The following is a 22,956-nucleotide window of genomic DNA, read 5'->3' on the forward strand; positions in this document are numbered from 1 at the left end:
TTCAAGTAATATATAATTCAGAGAAACATGAAAAAGCAAAATGAAGGGAGAAGCATAAAGAAATTAAAAGATTAAAAAAAAGCATATGTGAGGCAATTCTGCCTAACAGTAACTGGATAAAAAGAAATGGAACTAACATAGAAAAGAATGAAATAATGCCTTTTACAGCAATATGGATGGACTGAGATATAATCATACTAAGTAAGAGAGACAGAGAAACATGTATATCATATGATATCATTTATATGTAGAATCTAAAAAAAAAAGATACAAATGAACTTATTTACAAAACAGAAATAAATTCACAGACATAGAAAACAAATTTATGGTTACCAAAGGGGAAGGTTGGGGTGGGGGATTAGGATTTGGGGATTAACATAGACACACTACTATATATAAAACAGATAACCAACAAGGACCTACTGTAGAGCACAGGGAACTATACTCAATATTTTGAAATAACCTATAAGGGAAAAGAATCTGAAAAAGAATAGAAAAATATATATGTATAACTTTGCTATAGACCTGAAACTAACACAACATTTTAAATTGACTACAATTCAATAAAAGAAAGAGAACTTGAGCTAAGTTCTCCTCCCCTAGGTACATAAGATGAAAACAGAAATTTTAGGAAGATAATCACATGATGAACAGATGACCAACAGAAAACCATTAATGAGAAGAGACCAACAGTAATATATGATAATAATCCTCAGAAAGAAACAAGACGGTCAAAAGGGAAACTTTCTTCATGCCCTTTGACAATAGACATTCTTGCTTTGTGGTGGTTGTTACTGTCTATCAATAAGAGCCACTATCTTTTTCACAAATTTTAATAGTTAAAAAAAAAAATTACTGCATCTATTTTAGGCAGGCTCACTACTAATACTTCATAGTTCATTTTATGCCCCATAACTACTGGTATATCAATATTTATGTTATATCATTCCTTAATATGATAATGTTCTCCTGCAGCAGAACAAAATATCTTTCCAAATATTGCCATCTTTTACCTTCCAATCTTTTTCTATAAATTTTGATATCTTAAACTTTCTTTCAAAAGGACTCATATATCAGTATATACCTTGCAACACCTAGGAGGAACTAGATACCTACCTACAAAAATGCATAACTAGAACAGAATTTAAGATTTTATTTATGCTACAGTTTTAAAACAAAAGACTAAAAGCTGGGTTCCCCAAAGAGGTTGGGTATTTGCAGCTCTCCCTGATGTCTCTTATTATATAGTATGTCCTCTCACCAAGGAGTGTAGCCTTGAGAAATAGAAAATGACAAAGAAAAATTTCAAAACAGAATGATCTTTTGGTCATAGCTCTGGAAATACTCATGGCCTAAATTATGTTTTCAAATATACATTTCCAAATTCAAATATAAAAGTCATACCTGATTGACAACTTCAAAATATATGGCTAAGGTTGTAGTGGGACTGAGTCCACATATCTTCCACTGACAAGTGCCACCTGTTCCTATCTCCTGTAAAAATAAAACAGCATATCTGAAGGCTAGAGAATACAATTTATCTCTGGTGGTGGTGGTGGTGGTTTAGTCAATAAGTCGAGTCCGACTCTTGCGACCCCATGGACTGTAGCCTGCCAGACTCCTCTGTCCATGGGATTCTCCAGGCAAGAGTACTGGGGTGGGAATTTACCATTGCTGCTGCTGCTGCCGCTAAGTCGCTTCAGTCGTGTCCGACTCTGTGCGACCCCATAGATGGCAGCCCACCAGGCTCCCCCGTCCCTGGGATTCTCCAGGCAAGAACACTGGGGTGGGTTGCCATTGCCTTCTCCAATGTATGAAAGTGAAAATGAAGTCGCTCAGTCGTGTCCGACTCTTAGCGACCCCATGGACTGCAGCCTACCAGGCTCCTCCACCCATGGGATTTTCCAGGCAGTTGCCATTGCCTTCTCCAATTTACCACTATATATATATATATATATATATATATATATGGGCTTCCTTTGTAGCTGACTTGGTAAAGAATCTGCCTGCAGTGCAGGAGACCTGGGTTCGATCACTGGGTTGGGAAGATCCCCTGGAGAAGGAAATGGCAACTCACTCCAGTATCCTTGCCTGGAAAATCTCATGGACACAGGAGCCTGGTGTGCTACAGTCCATGGGGTCGCAAAGAGTCGGGCATGACTGAGCGACTAACACTTACCTATTTATACACACACACACACACACACACACACACACACACATATATGCCATATATATATAAAGGTGGAAATGTAGAAAAAAATACCAGTGAAAAAAAATTCACTTCAGGTTTCTAACTAATTCAATAAATGTCAAATGTATGATTTTTTTAAGATCATATAAACACGCCATGAAATAAAATTAAGCAGTTTTCACACAAATAAAATTAATTCAAATCCTTGCTAAGTAAATTATAAAAGTATTAGCATAAGTTCCTCATATTGTAGACATTAACAGTGTACTCAATTTAATGAAGTAATTACAACTAACATTAACCTTCTATCCAATGATTTAATCCACTTAAAGAGATAGTGATTTAACATACGCCTATATGAATACAGGTTCTTTGGATCAGAACTGTGTAATTTAAGCAGTCTAATTTCCAAGAAAACATCTTAGATATAAATTTTTATATACTTAATTAATTTTTAAAGCGTCATTTCAAAGATGATTGCACACTTTATATTTTATCGCATCATTTTCTTCACAGCTATATGAGTCTACCATTTCAAAGCACGTTATACATCTCCTAGATAGAATAATAGTAAAGAAAGGAATTAATTCAGCTTGTGGTTTAGCTGGTAAAGAATTTGCCTGCAATGTGGGAGATCTGAGTTAGAACCCTGGGTTGGGAAGATCCCTTGGAGAAGGGAAAGGCTACCCACTCCAGTATTCTGGCCTGGAGAATTCCATGGACTGTATAGTCCATGGGGTCGCAAAGAGTCAGACACAACTGAGTGACTTTCACTTTCAAAATCTTTAATTTAATTACTCCAATGGAATCTCTAATGAAAAAAATGGGGGGATTAATTTTGACTTTCAGAAATCTCCAACTTTCCAAATCATAATAGTTGCTTTTTCCCCTCCAGGCACAATGGGCAAGGAATAACTTAGGCATGAAAAATAGAAGACTAGTGACAGTGCAAAAGTTCTAATTTAGGGACGGATGGGAAAAGTAGTATGTGGAAAGAACAACCACAGACAGAGGTATACCAATGGGAGCTGAAGCACGTTCTACTGAAAAGCACCCACACAGTCATTTTGAAAGGAATGCTACATACTGCCACCCCAGGTCTCTATTGGATCTGCCCTGAGAATTAATGATTTTCTTTTTAGAAAAAAAGGTCGTGACTTACATTTTCAGACACACAGGGTCCTTTAGAATTGAGAGAGACACAGGGTCCAATAGCTCCTGAAATCTTTATTTCCCTTGAGGTCTGCAAAATAAGAATATACAGTCAGCCCTCCATGTTGGTGGGCTCCACATCGGCATCTGTTTGAATGAGAGCTTTCTGGATACATGTGGCAATTTCTTAAAATAAGACAACAATGAAGTTTGCTGCATCAAATGACTCTTCTTTTCACAAGCAATTTCTCTGTAGAATGCAACACTGTTGGACAGCATTTTATCCATTAACTGAACCGCTTTCAAAATTGGAGTGAGTCCTCTCAAACTCTGTCACTGCTTCATCAACTAAGTTAATATAATACTTTAAATCCTTTGTGGTCATTTCAACAATCCATACAGTATTTTCACCAGTAGATTCTATTTCAAGAAACCCCACTTTCTTTGCTCTTTCTGAAGAAGAAACTCCTCTCCATTCAAGTTTCATCATGAGACTGTGGCAATTCAGTCACATCTTCAGGCTTCATTTAAGTATTTATTTATTTCGCTGCACCAGGTCCTAGCTGCAGCACACAGGATCTTTGATCTTTACTGCAGCATGTAGGATCTTCTAGTTGTGGCACGTGGCTTCTTTCAGTTGCAACATACGAACTCGTATTTGCGGCATGTGGGATCTAGTTCCCTGACCAGGGATGGAACCTAGGCCCCCTGCATTGGCAGCACAGTCTCAGCCACTGGACCACCAGAGAAGTCCCCAGGCTCTAATTCTAGTTAGCTCTAATTCCCCACTGCTAATTCTAGTTCCCTAGTTGTTTCCACTATATGTATAATTATTTCCTCCACTGAAGTCTTGAACCCCTCAGAGACCCATGAGGCTTGAAACTTCTTTCAAATGCCTGTTAAGGCTGATATTTTTTACCTCTTTCCACAAATCACATATGTTCTTAATGGCATCTAGAATGGTGAATTCTCTGCCAAGATTCATCAAATGAATGGCAGCCATGACCTTATGAAACATATTTCCTAAAAAATAGGACTTGAAAGTTGAAATTACTCCCTGATCCATGGCTGCATAACGGATACTGGGTTAGCAGGCATGAAAACAACATGAATCTCACTGTCCATCTGTATCAGAGCTCTTGGAGTACCAGGTGCATTTTCAGTGAGCAGTAGTATTTAAAAGAGAACCTTTTTTTTTTGAGCAGCAGGTCTCAACAGTGGGTTCAAAATATTCAGCAAACATGCAGTAAACAGATATGCTGTCATCCAGACTATGCTGTTCCACTTAAAGAGCATGGAGAGAAGATTCTTAAGGGTCCAAGGATTTTCAGAAATGGTAAATGAGCCTTAATTCAATTTACAGTCACCAACTGCATTAGCCCCTAACAAGAGTCAAGACTGTCCTTTGAAGCCAGACACTGACTTCTCTCTAGCTATGAAAGTTCTCAATGGCATTTTCTTCCAGCAGAATAGCATTTCACCTACATTGAAAACTTGTTTTAATTAACTACCTTCATTAACTATCTTAGCTAGATCTTCTGGATAATTTTCCTGCAGCTTCTACATCACCACTTGCTGCTTCCCTTGCACTTTCATACTTTCCTTAAACCTTATGAACCGACTCTGTGCTAGCTTCAGATTTTTCCTCTGCACCTTCCTCACCTCTCTCAGCCTCCCAAGAATTGAAGAGAGTTAGGGCCTGCTCGAGGTTAGGATTTGGCCTAAGGGAATGTTATAGCAGGTTTTATCCTCTACCCAGGACACTAAAAATATCCACAATCAGGCTATTTCACTTTCTTTTTGCTATCATTCATGTACTTTTAATTTCCTTCAAGAACTTTTCCTTTGCCGTCATAACTTGGCTAAATGTTTGGTGCCAAGAAGCCTAGCTTTTGGCCTGTCTTGGCTTTTGACATGCTTCCTCAGTAAGCTTTTGATTTAAAGTGAGAGATGTGGGACTCTTTCTTTCACTTGAACCCTTTAGAGGCCACTGTATGGTTATTAATTGACCTAATTTAAAATATTATTGTGTCTCAGGGAATGGGAAGGCCTGAGAAGAGGGAGAGAGACAGATGGAGTGATCAGAACATATACATTTGCTGATTAAGTTCACTCTCTTAAGTGGGCATGGTCCATGGTGCCCCAAAACAATTATGGTATTAATGGTAACATCAAAAATCACAGATGACAAATGCAATAATAATGTAAAGGTTTCAAATATTGTGAGAATAACCAAAATGTGACAGAGACATAAAATAAGCAAATGCTGGTGGGAAAATGGTGCTAACAGACTTGCTCCACACAGGGCTGCTACAAATCCTCAACTTGTAAAAAACATAGTACCTGCAAAGCACAATAAAACAAGGTATACCTAGCCTTAAAAAGTTAAACCCTATGTAAACAAAAAATGGAGTCAAAGGAAATTTTACTTACATGATTTTTTCTTGTTTTAACAATTATCTGTGGATACTCAAGTAAAATTTCATTATATGTTTAATAATGAACAGTATTACAGTGAATAAAATCTCTAACTCCAGGTTTCAATATAAAATAACCACTATTTTTAAAGTATATATGGAATTTGACTGATGGTATTTTAAAATTATGATCAAGCCTACAAATTTCTCTCTTGGTAACATACCACACATGTCAAGTTTTAGCTCTTACCTTTATTTCTAATGTACCACCAAAGCCCATCTTAAACTGCCCATGCATATCTTTGGTAAAAACTCTTTGAAAGGTCTGCTTGAATAAAGAAGTGTTGAAAGAGTCGCCCATTACCATGTATCCTCTGCATGAAAAGAACAAGAGACAATGTGATGCCAGTACTTGGGTCCATGTGGTAAAACCAGAAAAGCAAATTATTTCTCAATACTACTAACAACATTTTAAAGATATTTCCTAAAATGTGTTTATTAACATTAATTTTAAAAACTCAATTATATGAAAATATTCCTATCCCACAAATAATCTCAATTCTGAGGGTACCTGAGTGCCCCTAACACTTGTATTTGTCCTCAGTAATTTTTCAAAAATCTTTTTTAAATAGGTTATACATCATACATTACAAAATTCAGAAAGCAAAAATAGGTACACAGTAACATGTGTTGGATGTGAGAGCTGGACTATAAGGAAAGCTGAGCACCAAAGAATTGATGCTTTTGAACTGTGGTGTTGGAGAAGACTCTTGAGAGTCCCTTGAACTGCAAGGAGATCCAACCAGTCCATCCTAAAGGAGATCAGTCCTGGGTGTTCATTGGAAGGACTGATGTTGAAGCTGAAACTCCAATCCTTTGGCCACCTGATGTGGAGAGCTGACACATTTGAAAAGACCTTGATGCTGGGAAAGATTGAGGGCAGGAGGAGAGGGGATGACAGGAAGAGATGCTTGGATGGCATCACCGACTTGATGGACATGAGTTTGGATGGACTCCAGGAGTTGGTGATGGACAGGGACGGCTGGCGTGCTCTGGTTCATGGGGTCACAAAGAGTCGGACACGACTGTGTGACTGAACTGAACTGAACATATGTGTCTCTCCTACCCCAGTTACCCAGTTCTCCCTGCTAGTGAAGACAGCTGAGTTAATGGCAGGCATTCTCATTTTTAAAAACAAACGTCTACATGTGTATGTGTATACACACGTATTTGTCTCTGTGTGTCACAGCAAACTTAACAGTATTATACACAGTAATGAGAATACAGGGATATGTGGGAGCATTTTCAACTTTATGCACTTAAATACTGTTAATTTTTTTTCCATAACCATGTACTTCTGTAAATTTGTTTTAAAAAAACATTAATTGTCAAATAGAAACTATCTGAGATGCCATTTCCACCCTAATAAATCAGCAAAGCAGTCTGACAATGTATTCTGTTGAGGAGATTGTGGGAAAAGTAGGCACTTTCATAATTGCTGATGGGAATGGAAAATGGTGCAACCCCAACGCAAGGGAATGTGACAATATATAACAAAATTAAATATGTATTTTCTCTTTAATCCAGCAAACACACTATTAGGAATCCATCCCAAAGATGACTGGGCAAACAAAACCAAAAAGCAAAATATAGGCACAAGTCTATTCACTTCAGTATTTTTACAGCAATGAAAGATTAGAAATAATCCAGATGATCATCTGTTGAACTAGCCAAATAAAATACAGTATATCCACACAGTGGAGTAATATACAATTGATCCTTAAACAACACAGGTTTTGAACTACATGCGTTCACTTACATGTGTGGTTTTTTTTTTTTTTTTTTCAGTAGTAAATACACAGAACCATACTGTCCACTGAGGGTTGAATCTGAGAATGCAGAACTGCAAATATGGAAGAACCACAGATAACGAAGGGCCAGCTATAAATTATATTCAGACTTTCCACTATGCAAAGGGTCAGTTCCTCAAATTGTTCAAGAGTCAACTGTATAAATCTATTTCCAGGATGTGAGTAAAAAATGCAAAGTAGGAAAAAATGCAAATTAAGGGAAAGTGAAGTCACTAAACAACATGAGTACAAACATTTATAAACATTTTATATAGTTTTTAAATAATAACAACATTTTGAGCAGTTTTAAATGATAAAAACAATCAAAAATTAAATTAGGCAAAAGAATAAAACTGATGTGGTATAATTAATCAATGGTAATTTTTTTAATGAGATTGTATTTATTTATTTATTTGGCTGTGCCAGGTCTTCACTGAGGCACGCAGGATCTGGTTCCAGGACCAGGGATTGAAATCAGACCCCTTACATTGGAAGTATGGAGTCTTAGCTACTGAACTACCAGAGAAGTACCCAACAGTAATTTTATTTTTGATGTTGCTAAAGTCCTAATTTATATCATCTCTGATGCTATCATAGATTGTATGTTGTTAAATTTTGTTCGCTCTTTATTGTTGACTCTTGAATAACCCAGAGTTGGGACACAGACCCTTATGCTCTAGTCAAAAATCTATGTAAAACTTTTTAGTTACCCCTTTGTATCCAGGTTCCGCATCCCCAAATTCAACCAACTAAGGATGGTGTAGTAATTCAGTGTCTATTCACTGAAAAAATATCTACATATAAGTGGACCTGTGCAGTTCAAATTCATGGTGTTCAAGGGTCTACTGTATTTGTTACTGGTATACAAAAATATAATTGGAGCTTGTACACTGACCCTGATTTAGAAGTCTTGACAACCTAACATACTGATTTTACACTCGGCATGTACATTCTTTCAGATTTTCTACTTTTGTAAACATACCATCTATAATGATCTACGTTATCACTACACCTAGTTAAGCATCCTAAATTACTGGCAACATATACTACACCCTATTATCTGCTCCCTTTTACAACAAACTTTTAGGCAAGAGCTGTCTATACCCTTCCTAGTCAGTGTGGCCCTTGATCCATCAACATTAGCATCACCAAGGGGTCTTGTTTGAAAAGCAGAATTTTAAGTCCCATCCTATCCATACTAAACCCAGAATCTGCGTTTTACCAAGATATCCTTCTGACGTGTAAATGTGAAATGGAAGTCTGAGAAGTTCTGGTCTCTACCAGCTGCTCACAATCCCCTCTCCTGTTCCTTTTCTTATTCATTCTAAGTCAACTTTCAACGCTCTTAGGAAAGTCACCAATGACCTTCACAGTGATAAATTACACAATCTTATAATCTCATCCACTTTTACTACTTTACAAAAACATGTAATATTCTGGCAACTCCCACATTTATATCTATAGATATAAATCCAGACCTATCATCTGCCTACCAGGTTCTAATATCCAACTGCCTACTCAATTCCTCCAATGGATGTCTACTGGCATATTAAACCAAACACGTTCAGAACTGAACTCCTAATCTTCTCCCCAACTGTTCCTCCCAGTCGTATCCATTTCAATAAAGAACAGCACAATCCTTCTAGACTCATTTGCTTTTCTCAAACCCCAGATCCAACCTATCAGCAAATCTTCTACCTTGTAAATATATCCCAAATCCAACCACGTCTCACCACCTGTGATACCACCACTTGCTATTCCTGTATCTCACTGCTGAAGACAACTGAAATAAATGACCCTTTAAAAATATTTAGTCAAATCGTATCACTCCTCTCCCGAAAACTCACTAATGACTTCCCATCTCACTCAAAGTAAAATCCAACAAACTAGGGATAAAAGCATATTCAACCTGATAAAAGCATCTACAAAACCCACAGCTAACGTTATTCTTAATGGTGAAGGACAAAATGGCTTCCCCCAATGTCAAGAACAGGCAAATCTATAGAGACAGAAAGTAGTTCAGTGGTTGTCCAGGCTGAAAGGGGAGGGCAAGGAAGGAGAAATAGAGAGTGACTGCTAATGGGTAGAGTCTCTTGCGGGGATAATGTAGATGTCCTAAAGCTAAATTATGGTGACAGTTAGAATATAGTAAAAAAAAAAGTAAGTTATATGCTTAGGGACGTCCATGGCTGTCCAGTGGTGAAGACTCTGTGCTCCCAATGCAGGGGGCACCAGTTTAATCCCTGGTCGGGGAACTAAGATCCCACATGCCGCATACCATGCGGCACAGCCAAAAGAAAGTAAAATAAATTCTATGCTTTCAATGGGTAAATTTTACGGTATGTTAATTAAATTTCACAAAAGCCACTAAAGTAATAAAATACAACAATGACTTAAGAGTATCAAGATGAGCTTTTCAAACAGAAATTGTGCCTTTTTAACTGTATTTTAGAAAAAATTTAAAGTGAGCATCACTGAAAGGAGTATAAAAAACTTAACAGCTGTTGCCCTAGAGTGGCAGGATGATGACTCAGTTACTTTTTCCAAAACTGTAATTGGTTTATATTCGTAAACTCTCATTATTAGTTTATAATTGCAAAACTTATAAAAATGTGCATACGTACCCGGTAAGGTTAGGACAGCATTTCATCTCCAGGAGACCTGTCTGATCTAATGCACATGCATAGATATCAATAACATGACCAGTGGTAGCAGCACGATTAGCCAATGCTTCAAAATGCTACAACAGAATTTTTAAGATCAAATCAGAGTAATGTACAAATGTCATCATCCTGTAACTCTTTTACCATTAATAGATCAAGATGATCCAAGAAATGTTCAGAGTCCACAATAATTTAAATGGGATCTGTCCTAATTTAACTTTCTATAATGTCTCATAAAATAATACAATAAATTCTAGTAAGTCTGGCACTTTCTTTACTTTAACTGCTATTCTTTCTAAACTCCTCAATCAAGTTAACCTTGAAGAAAAGCATAGTGAACATCTTGCTCTTAATACATAAAAATAATAGAAGAATCAACACAGAACTTTTTCTTGGCTAAATCTATACCCAAGTAACATCAAAAATAGAGAGACAATAACAAAAGCGTTAAGATAAACAAATATAAAACTTTTTTTGTAGCTCTAAGAAATATTCCAAGCTCAAAAGGGAAATTAGATGTCAGGAAAATAGTATCCATTAATAGTAACAAAAATTATCTGTTATTAACTACACACTAAAAATTGAATAATGACTACCAAAAAGAAACATGAGACAAAACAGCACAACTAAGCTAATATTGTAAACTTTAGAGAATTTTTTTAAAAGGGGGATGGTTGGGAATTAACAAGCAGAACCAATACAAGGGTGTCAAGAATCAAAAGTAGTAAAAATGCACTGACACAAACTCAGGTAAAATTGAAGTTTCATGAACAGAGAACAACTTATGAGAAAATGATGGACTATTCAAATTACGAATAATAGTCACATCTAAAGGGCAGCCTCTTGAAAATGAGAATTAGGAAAATTTAAGAAATTCTTCCTTATGGGAAAGACATTCTTTAACATGAATATTAAAAAGACACACAGGTTTTCTCCCAGGATTAATTTTTAAAGAGACACCTACTGGTGTCCACTATTAAGTTTTTAATTAAAAAGTTAATATTTAAATTTAATTTAAAAATATTAAATTTTTAAAGTTTTTAATACTTCAGCTATCTGATGCGAAGATCTGACTCATTAAAAAAAGATCCTGATTCGGGGAAAGATTGAAGACAGGAGAAGAAGAGGACAACAGAGGATGAGATGGTCAGATGGCATCACTGACTCAATGGACATGAGCTTGAGTAAACTCCAGGAGCTGGTGATAGACAGGGAGGCCGGGCATGCTGCAGTCCATGGGGTTGCAAAGAGTCGGACACAACTGAGCAACTAAACAACAAAATTAAGTTTTTAAATATTTAAAACCAGGAAAAAAATACCCTAAGTTATCAAGGAAAAAAAGACTATTTCTCTAATTCTGAATGGCAGCTATAGGATCATCATAATATCGGATTTATCATCAGGTAATTATATTCCTCCTCCTTCATCAAATGAATTTTTCTAATAAGGCAAAAAGACTTAAAAATCAAACTTACCTTAGTTCCCTTTTTGACATATTTGGCATTGTCTTTTTCAATGTCATGCCATGATCTTATGGGTGTCTTCAATTCATCTCCAACAACCATTCCAGGCCCCTGAGTGGCTGGACCACCAATGAACATCATGATACGAGCACCAGTGTTTGGAAAAGTACACTATCAGGAAAAAGTAACCCATGAGAAGAGTTTAAAGGGAAACATATGGATACACATTTCTGATAGTGAATTTTGACATATTCTTTCTAAACAACAGGAAAGCACACATATCTCAAGAATAATCAAATGTTTAAAACAAAATTTAAACACAAGATATATCTTTCTTTTGAAGTTCTATTCTAATAGCCATGTTTTCCTAATTTGTTTTTTTTTCCTAATTTTAAAATTATCTATAAACCTGATCCCTACAAGCAAGGTTGTTCCTCCAGACAGGAAGGAGTAGGGAAAGAAGAAGAAAACAGGGCACTCTATTTGTTCCACAAATGAATAATATCATATTTTAAATGCTTTTAAATTTCTATAAGCAGTTATTGAAAAAAAATACAGAATGCATTTTCAAGCTATTTATTCATTACATTCAGAAAAGAATATATCACTTCTCGGGCTTTTGGCTAAGATCAAGTGCAGAAAAGAATGTAAGTGATATAAACTTTAATAATAATTTTAAAAATCACATACTTAACAAATCTAGGGAAGAGCAAGGAAAACTGCCTTTTAATTTTCATTTTCATATATCCTTATATATTGTTTGAATGTTTTTATTAGTTATACTTATTACTTATATGACTTTCTTAAATTAGATTAATAAATAAAAATATTCTTTTCATCCTGGGTATCATCTTGCTGATCTAATACCAATCATGTAAAGCTGAAACATCAGTAAAGAAGAACAAATAAAAGTATACAAACCACACATCTTCATGACTAGAACACAAAAAACATTTAAACTTTGAATTACTTATAAGGAAAAAAATAGACACTAAGTCCCAGTGAGCTATCTCCCATGAAAACCTTCACATAGAGGAAGGGCAGTTTGGGGAAAAGTACAGGGAAGAAAGAAGGGAGCTAGCAACCAGCATAGAACAACTGCCAGATTTAAATTAAAACTTAAAGGAAACTGAAGAAAAGCAAGAAAATACCCGAGAGCATAAAAACGAAGTAAAGAAGAATAAAAGGGCAGAGACAAAGTGGCTGAAATGGAAAACTAACAAAGATCCAATTTATGTGTAATTGGAGTTCTTAAGGAAGATAAAACAATGAAAAAACTTAACACTTAAAACTATGATACAAGAAAACTTTATAGAAACAAAAGTTTTGAATACACATATAAAAAATGATCACCAGACACTGGAGAAAATTTACCCACAAGACACTCTACTAATGCTATTAAGATAATAAAGATAAATTGCTCAAGACCTCCAAGCAAAATGATCAAATAATTTACATGGGCAAGAGAATTAGACTGGCGTCAGTCTTCTCAAAATCATCAAAGCAAGAAAACAATGGAGCATCATTTTCAAAAACTACCAGAAAGAAAGTGAGAAGCAAGGCTTTCTATATCCTGCCAAGTTATCCTTCAACTATAAAAAAAACCACAGAAACAGTGTTTAAACACTAGACAGTTTATGAAATTCTGTACCCTTACATCTTCTTAAGAAATTTATTAGAAGACAAATTTCATACAACAAAGGGACTAACATATTCCGAATATATAGTTTTGTACAACTTTGATTTGGAAGAATGTTAATGTTTCGCTACACATATATACACATGCAAAACAAGAATGGGATTTTTTTTAAAGAAATGGACAGAATGTGCAACAAATGAAAAACAACCACATGAAGCGGGGGGAGGGTGTGGATAACTAACCCAGTTCACTTTTGAGTATAGTGTATTTTGTCTCATATATCCTCAGAACGTTAAATAAACATTGAGCCCTAACTCCTAGGCTTTTTTCACAGAGGTCTGAGCTAAAAATTCTCAAACTAGTCTATCTGTATTCGAGGACTGAGCAAATAAGTAAATATATTTTGAATAGTCGCAGTCAGCTTCTCACGGTCAAAGAAAGAATTAGAAATATGCAAAGTGGGAAGGACAGAATAAATCCTGTGGTACTAAATTGGAATTAGATATATCTGAAAGAAATCTTGATTTTTAATATATACAGTGTTTACAGTTTTAATAGAGATAGACATAGATGTTTTCAGGGGAATGTAGATATATGTGTAAATATATGCACACATACACTTAATTATACGGGTATGTGTGTATATATATAAATATATAGCTATAGAGAGAGACGGAGAAGGCAATGGCACCCCACTCTAGTACTCTTGCCTGGAAAATCCCATGGACTGAGGAGCCTGGTGGGCTGCAGGCCATGGGGTCATGACTGAGAGTCTTCACTTTCACTTTTCACTTTCATGCATTGGAGAAGGAATGGCAACCCACTCCAGTGTTCTTGCCTGGAGAATCCCAGGGATAGGGGAGCCAGGTGGGCTGCCGTCTATGGGGTCGCACAGAGTCGGACACAACTAAAGTGACTTAGCAGCAGCAGCAGCATAGAGAGGGAAACATACCTATAGATATATCTACTTATCATCTTCTTATACACATCTGCTTCTTAGCTCTTTTCACTAGGACATAAAAGCAATGACATCCTAGTAACAGTGAGCACATGAACCATCAGTTCAGTCACTCAGTTGTGTCCAACTGTTTGTGACCCCATGGGCTGCAGTACACCAGACTCCCTGTCCATCACCAACTCCTGGAGCTTGCTCAAACATGTCCATCAAGTCGGTCATGCCATCCAACCATCTATCCTCTGTCATCCCCTTCTTCTCCTGCCTTCAATTTTTCCTAGCATCAGGGTCTTTTCCAATGAGTCAGTTCTTCACATCAGGTGGCCAAAGTATGGGAGCTTCAGCTTCAGCATCAGTCCTTCCAATGAATATTCAGGACTGATTTCCTTTAGGATGAACTGGCTGGATCCTCTTGCAGTTCAATCTTCTCCAACACCACAGTTCAAAAGCATCAGTTCTTTGGCACTCAGCTTTCTTTATAGCCCAACTCTCACATCCATACATGACTACTGGAAAAACCATAGCTTTGACTAGATGGACCTTTGTTGGCAAAGTAACGTCTCTGCTTTTTACTCTGCTGTCTAGGCTGGTCATAGCTTTTCTTCCAAAGAGCAAGCATCTTTTAATTTCATGGCTGCAGTCACCATCTGCAGTGATTTTGGAGCCCAAAAAAATAAAGCCTGTTTCCATTGTTTCCCCATCTATTTGCCATGAAGTGACGGGACTAGATGCCATATCTTAGTTTTCTGAATATTGAGTTCTAAGCCTACTTTTTCACTCTCCTCTTTCACTTTTATCAAGAAGCTCTTCAGTTCCTCTTCACTTTCTGCCATAAAGGTGATGTCATCTGCATATCCGAGGTTACTGATATTTCTCCCAGCAATCTTGATTCCAGCTTGTCCTTCATCCAGTCTGGCATTTCGCATGTTATACTCTGCATATAAGTTAAATAAAAGCAGGGTGACAATCTACAGCCTTGATGCACTCCTTTCCCAATTTGGAAGCAGTTTGTTGTTCCACGTCTGGTTCTAACTGTTGCTTCTTGACTTGCATACAGATTTCTCAGGAGGCAGGTAAGGTGGTCTGGTATTCTCATCTCTTTAAGAATTTTCCACAATTTGTTGTTATTCACACAGTCAAAGGCCTTGGTGTAGTCAATAAAGCAGAAGTAGAAGCATGGTTATGTTCCAAAAGAAACAGAGCTAAAAGAAACCAGGGCTTCTAAATGGCTGATTTCAGGTCAAGGGCAGGGAACAAGTAAGATGAGCCTTGAACATCTTACTATATTAGAAAGCAAGTAAATGTTCAAACAGTGATGAGGACATATAATAAGGACCCAGGAGCCAGCTTGAAAGGGCTCCCATTGCCCAAATCTGGACAATTTGAGTTTCAAAATAAATAATGACAGTAAAGGAATATAATCCATTGGATGAAATAAGAATTCACACTGATATAAACATAAATGAAGAACAGAACACTCTTCCTCAAGTAGAAAGTCAATAAATGTAGAAGAAATGATGGAATTAGAAAGTCACTATTTAGCCCCCCTCCCAATAATAACTGATCAAGCAAGAATCAAGAATGGACACTAAAACTACTGCATAAAAGTTTGATGAGTACACAAGGAATCTCCCCACAGATACTTACAATGGGAAAAATACAACGCTACATTGAAGAAACCTGGTTGAAACCACTTTGACCAAGTGATCAAAGCTAAGTAAACCAGCAGTAATAAAATAAGTTAACGTCACATCATGGACTTCCTGAGATGCTGCACTAAGCAGATCACAAATAAGTATTTGCATTTTTTTTTGCAATATTCCTGCCAAAAGTGCAAAAGCTCAATCTACTCATGAGAAAAGATCAGATAAACCCAAATTGAAAGTCATTCTACAGAATAACTAGCCTAAACTAACACAACATTATAAAGCCATTGTCCTACAATTAAAAATTTCAAAATTAAAATAAAAAAATTACTAGACTGTACTCTTAAAAAATATTAATGTCACAAAACACAAAGAAAAACTGAGGAACTATTAGAATAAAGGACACTAAAGAGACAAGACAACTGAATACAATACAGAGTTAGCATTAGGATAACTGGTGAAATCTGAATAAAGTTTAAAGATGTGGAAAATAGTGTTCTATCAATGTTAATCTCATGACTGTTAAATGAACTGCATTATAAAAGGAATGTTTTTGTGTAATTAAGATATACACACTAAAGTACTTAGAAGTAAAGGGATATATTTACAACTGACTTTCAAATGGTTTCACTATCTATATAAATATCTAGAGAGAGAAGGACAAATCAAACGTAATAAATGTTAACATTTGAGGAATCTGGTTAAAAGATATAAAGGAATTCTTTGAACGATTTTTGTGACTTTTCCATATGTTTGGAATTATGTCAAACTAGAAAGTTAAAAGAAAAACAAAACTGAAAGTCACAGATTTATAACTCATATAAAACAGGAAATCATCAATCCACAGTGGTATTAATAAATAAATGAGTAAATTGAAAGTTTGATGAGGAATGGGATATTTTCACGGTTTTAAAGATCCTCACCATCTAACGTTTATTAATCATAAAGGGAAGAGAAATGAGAGTAATTTTACAGTGGAGACTTCTGCCAGACACATCAAAGTAATCATCATTAATAATGGGGCAAATGAAAATCACATGTCACCTGATAGGCTATAAAAGAACACAGCATTACTTCTGTGATCTTCCTGCCAATGATGCAAGACCTCAATCTAATTGTGAGGCTACCATCAAGGCAAACCTAATTTGAGAGACGTTCTATATACTGGCCTGAATCTTCCAACATGTCAAGGTCATGAAAGTAAAGGCAGGCTGAGGAAATGTACTCGAGTGAAGGAGACTAAACAGACATAATCACTACAGGTGCGTGCATGCATGCTGAGTTGCTTCAGTCGTGTCCAACTCTTTATGACCCCATGGACTGTAGCCCACCAGGCTCCTCTATCCATAGAATTCTCCAGGCAAGAACACTGGAGAAGGTTGCCATGCCCTTCTCCAGGGGATCTGCCCGACCCAGGGGTCAAACCTACATCCCTTATGTCTTGTGCACTGGCAGGCAGGTTCTTTACCACTAGTGTCACCTGGGAAGCCCAACCACTACATGCCTCTGAATTAAATCTTTTAAGCAAAAAAAATTATTGAGATAATCAGTGAAACTTGAATGAGTTCTGAGAATTAGATGGCAGTAATATATCTGTGTTATGTATTGTATAATTCAACGGATATGAACTTGAGCAAACTCTTGGAGATAGTGAAGGACAGGGAAGCCTGGTGTGCTGCAGTCCATGGGGCTGCAAAGAGTCAGATGCAACTTACAACTGAACACCACCACAATACATCAGTGTCATGTATTGTATAAAACATCGATGTGTATATATACTGATATATGTATCTCACATATTTTAAAATCTGATTTTAAAAGCTGGATTGTGGTTATGTAGGAGAATATCTTAGTTTATAGAAAATACAACTAAAGTATTCAAGGAGTAGGAACATCACTTAATCACAAATAGTTCAGAGAAAAAAGTCCTTTGCAACTTTTCTAGTAACATTTTAAACTTTTATAAAAAAAAAAACTTTTTTTTACAAAAACTCTTCTAATTATTAAGATAAAGCTAAGATATGTCAAGTTTAAAATTTTCAAATTGTATTTCGTAAAATTCTCCTTATCCTGCTTGGGTAAACATCATTCCAGAAGCTTCTCTACACATAAAAGGATATACCACAGATCAAACTTTAAATAAAATCATGTATGTGCTGTCCAGGGACCTGATTTTTCCACCCAGCATCATCTTGTGCATATCAGTCCATACATACATGTACGTATTTACATTCCAAAATAAAGTTACTGTCACTACCTCAAGGAGTCCTACAGCTATGGAAAGTGCCACCCCAGAGGAGCGCAAAGGTCTCTTTCCCTGTGGTACAGGCCAGGGGTCCCGCTGAAGTTCTCCCAGAAGGTCTGTGAGATTCATGTCTATCTTCTGTACTGGCTGTAAGAATCTACAAAACAAAATAAAAAGCCATTGATAAATGTTTGTGGGTGAAGGTTTAAGAAACAAATTGTCTACTTTCTTAAGAACAGAAAAAGAAGGTGAATACAAGGCAGACCAAATGGTTCTCAAACTTTTGTGTATATCAGAATCGGTGAGAGGGTTTGTACTGACACAGATTGCTGGTTCCAGGGTTTTGTTTCAGCAGGTCTGGGGTGGTGACCAAGAATTTGCATTTCAAGTAAATTCCCAAGTGATGCTGTCTACTGCTGAGAAACTCAGTGTGTACAATTACTGTAAAGAAAACACTCAAACCAAGTATTACTTTGGGACTGCATCTTCCATTTACCAACCTAGTAAGTTTTAGAGTTACTGAATTAATTATGAGAAGATATATCGACTCAGTTTTACTAATACCACCTCTGATTAGTTAAGTTTAGCAGAAAAAGCTACCCACAAAACTAAGAAGGCAAAACTAAAAGCTTATGGGGACCTATTTTTGCTTGGCTGCCCTCAAGCACAAAAATTAAATTTTTTGAACTTAAAAATAGAAAATCAGGAATATATCAAAACTACATTGCAGGGGCTTTCCTGGTGTCTCAGTGGTAAAAAATCTGCCTGCCAATGCAGGAGACACAGGTTTGATCCCGAGTCCAGGAAGGCCCCACATGCTGCAGAGCAACCAAACCCCAATGCCACAACTATTGGGCCTGTGCTCTGGAGCCTGCAAGTCTCAACTACGGAGCCCATGTGCCACAGCGACTGAGCCCGTACACCCTAGAGCGTATGCTCTGCAATGGGAGAGGCCGCTGCAGTGAGAAGCCCTCGCACCAAACGGAAGAGTAACCCCCGCTCACAGCAACCAGAGAGAAGTCCGTGTGACAAAAGACCCAGTACCATTCAGACAAACAAATAAATAAAATGCCCCACATAAGTTAAAAAAAAAACTATACTCCAATATTTAAAAAAAAAATTTTAAAGACCATATCAAAACTAAAGTAACGCCTTACATTGTAATGATGAAAAACCAACCCATTTCAGCAATGTGATGTTACCGCAACTCTTTAAAAAGTATACCAATTCAGTATTTATATTCTTAAAAATATTTAATGGTATCAGATCACTGAAGGCCTGTGTTCAAGTTAAGGGTGAAGACAGATGTATCAACTGTAAAACTGGGAAGTTCTTTTTGCCATATTTATTACCTATTGGAAGGAGGTGGCTGCTGTACCTGAGGACCACGTGTTGCTTGAGTAACTGGTACTTTAGAGAGCCCCAGCATTTCCTGTAAAGAGATTATTTCTGTGATGTCTGTTTAATTACTCCCACAAAGATGTATTAACTATTTATGGCATGGAAGGTGCTTCCATAGACATTAGAAACACAAAAATAAAGAACACAAAATCTCTTCCCTTGAAATCAAAAGTTCCAGTTGGGAAGACTATCAGGTAAACAGTAATACAATGAAATAAACATCGTAAGAGAGCAAAGTACAAAGTGCTAAGTGAGCAAAGATGGGGAAACTAGCTCAGAATACTTCATTTCTAATAGTCAAAATAAACTACTGTGTAATTTGAATGTCTGTATTCTTAACCTGTATTCATTTATTCCTTTCAGCAGCTATATACTTCAAGTATCTGTTATGGGCCAGGTATGTAATGGTGAAAAATATAAACAGTCCCTGACTGTATGAAAATTTAAATCTGGTGAAACCAACAAAAGTTAAAGCATTAGCTAAATTAAGTGTAATGACGCTTTTCTGCTAAGCAGCCTGAGGTGACCCCTAAAAATGGTGCACTATTCACTTGACCCAGAAAACCCCACAAAATCATACAAATCAAGAGGTTCAAATCTTCGGGTTCACTTTAAGAACACTCGTGAAACTGCCCAGGCCATAAAGGGTATGCATACCCGAAAAGCCAGCAAGTATCTGAAGGATGTCACTTTAAAGAAGCAATGTGTGCCATTCCGTCGTTCCAACGGTAGAGTTGGTAGGTGTGCACAGGCCAAACAGTGGGGCTGGACACAGGGTCGGTGGCCCAAAAGAGTGCTGAATTTTTACTACACATGCTCAAAAACGCAGAGAGTAATGCTGAACTTAAGGGCTTAGATGTAGATTCTCTGGTCATTGAGCACATCCAAGTGAACAAAGCCCCCCAGATGCGGTGCAGCACTTACAGAGCTCATGGTCGGATCCACCCCTACATGAGCTCTCCCTGCCACACTGAGAGGATCCTTACTGAGAAAGAACAGATTGTTCCTAAACCAGAAGAGGAGGCTGCACAGAAGAAAAAGATATCCCAGAAGAAACTGAAGAAACAAAAACTTATGGCCCGGGAATAAATGCTGCAAAAGTAAATGCAAATATAAAAGTAAAAGTGTAATAATAAATATGATGGAGAAATAATAAGGAATTGTATAAAGGGGGGTTATAAAGTAATAAACATCTTGCATGTCTATGCTCCTTAATTCTCTGACTTATATGAACATTCTCTGCCCTCTCAACTATCTTCCAATCTATGAACATATTTAAAGTAATACGAATATCTCTCAGCATCTATCAAAATATCTAGACAGAAAAAGATTTTGAAAAATATACCAAGATAATCCTAGTATGTTGCACATAACTCCCCCAGACAAGGCTTTAATTTGCTCCAAAGACAAAAATATCCCAGTATATGAATATATATATATATATATATATTCACAGTTCACCTATTAACTTTCAAGACTTAAAATATCTCCCCTTGCCAAACACAAAGTGTTTAGTTCCTAAGTGACATGCAAAGAAACAAAAGTGGTTGCCTTCTCTCAGTCTTCAGAATGCCTCTTCTACAAACCTTCAAATCTTTAGTAAAATAGTTTCAGTTTCACTCTAAGTTTTACAGATACTTCAAAAGTGAAGGGTCTTCAATCTCTATGATTACAGTGTAAGGCAAATGAAAGAAAGCTGAGGCCAACACTACATTTAAATAGTTATATAATATAATATAGTTATAACATATAATAGTTATAGTTATAGTTATATAATAGTTATAACATATAATATCATTATAATATAACTATATTAGTCATTCATAATATTTTCTGGAAACATATATCTAGAAGGCATTTTTAGACATACATAGAGTGATATGCAGAGACAGGCAAACTACCATTCTTGTTGCTTACCTGCAGTTGTTTGGCAGACAGATCTTTTGTTCCTCTAAAGACATAGCTTTTTGAAATGCCCTCACATCCAAGTTCATGAACCTGCACCATTCTCCCAAAAGTAATTAAGCCAACCAAAGCTGTAGGTGGTAAAAGGCTTAGTGACATCTGCATAGATTCTTTCAGGGCTTGTAAATCTTCATCTTCCATGCAAGTATCAACCACATAGAGGAATATCAAAGGCATCTGAGGACCACGCTTTTAAAAAATATTGTGATTAAAAACATGTTGTTTTAAATGTTGTTTTAAAAGTATAACACTTCAGCTCAATATATAGGATAATCAATAGAGGACTAATTAAATAATGTATTGTATGTTTAACAATGGAATTCTAATAAAGCCATTTTACAAAGGAAATATTATATATCCAATACATCATCAAGTGAAAAATTAAGTTTATGAGCATTAGTCATGTTACAAGAAAGATATTTTCACTTTCAATTTTACTTAACTGCACGAAGTTTCATTTCTTACAACAAGCATTTCTTTTAAAATAAGAAAACAGTAACTTCAAAGCTTAAAAGAAAAATTAGGTGACTTTTATAAAATAATTATCTTATCTGAATTGCACTGTAAGGGAACTAGAAATTAGTCAGAGAGGACAAATTAGTGACAGACTCAAGTGAGTCATATTCTGCTTTCTCTACAACATTCATAAGACATTACCTTAATACTTAAGTATTAAATTATGTAAAGCTGTTCAGAAAGGGAAGAAAAATTATTTTCCTAACAAGAACCAATTCAAGAGTAATTTCATTATTAGAATTGGGGATATATCATTAGGCTCCAGTATCATATTGACCAAGTATCTGTAACTAACCTTTCAACTACAAAGCAAAATTGATACTTTACTATTTACTGACCTACTTGATACAGCAAATCAAACCTCCCCGCCCAAAATCCTGGCCACCTTTCAAATAACTACAATAAAAATTACCTTGCTCAAACTGACCTTGACAGTTCTTACCTTTGAAATGCTCAATCAATTCAATGTGAGAATGAAGAATGATACCTTTTAAGTGAGCTTAATTGAATAATTATTTTGGTATAAAGTACTGCTAAATTACTGGATACTTTAAACTTCCTTAAAGAGTTACTCTTATGTTCTTACCAGAACTACATATTCAATGCTAGAAAACTGAGGTAAAAGTTCAGCAGGTTGATTCAGTTCAGATATACCAGCGTAAGTCGGTGGAAACTAGAGGTAGAAAAAAGCAAAATTTTTTAACAAATTATTACCAAGTAATGAAATTTTAAACTGAAAAGAATTATTTCCTGATCACTTAATCACTTAAAAATAGACACTTTAATCATTTATTTATTTAATCCTATAAAAAATTAGTCTTTATTTTTAAATGTGTATTTTCCTGCATCT

General features: G+C 36.1%; 1 protein-coding gene across 1 annotated transcript in view; it reads right to left on the reverse strand.

Moving 5' to 3' along the window:
* The window catches only part of SEC23A (SEC23 homolog A, COPII coat complex component), a 58,456-nt gene that overhangs the window by 29,817 nt on the left and 5,683 nt on the right, over window positions 1–22,956 (reverse strand). The window contains exons 4-12 of the mRNA XM_004017906.5: window positions 22,693–22,779; window positions 21,543–21,779; window positions 19,577–19,656; window positions 18,237–18,381; window positions 11,752–11,910; window positions 10,238–10,353; window positions 6,014–6,137; window positions 3,357–3,437; window positions 1,405–1,494 (exon numbers count right to left, since the gene is read on the reverse strand). Of these exons, the coding sequence (XP_004017955.1) occupies window positions 1,405–1,494; window positions 3,357–3,437; window positions 6,014–6,137; window positions 10,238–10,353; window positions 11,752–11,910; window positions 18,237–18,381; window positions 19,577–19,656; window positions 21,543–21,779; window positions 22,693–22,779 (1,119 nt within the window). The remainder of the gene's footprint in view (window positions 1–1,404; window positions 1,495–3,356; window positions 3,438–6,013; window positions 6,138–10,237; window positions 10,354–11,751; window positions 11,911–18,236; window positions 18,382–19,576; window positions 19,657–21,542; window positions 21,780–22,692; window positions 22,780–22,956) is intronic.

This window comes from Ovis aries, chromosome 18 (assembly GCF_016772045.2).
Source record: "Ovis aries strain OAR_USU_Benz2616 breed Rambouillet chromosome 18, ARS-UI_Ramb_v3.0, whole genome shotgun sequence".
Taxonomy (NCBI): domain Eukaryota; kingdom Metazoa; phylum Chordata; class Mammalia; order Artiodactyla; family Bovidae; genus Ovis; species Ovis aries.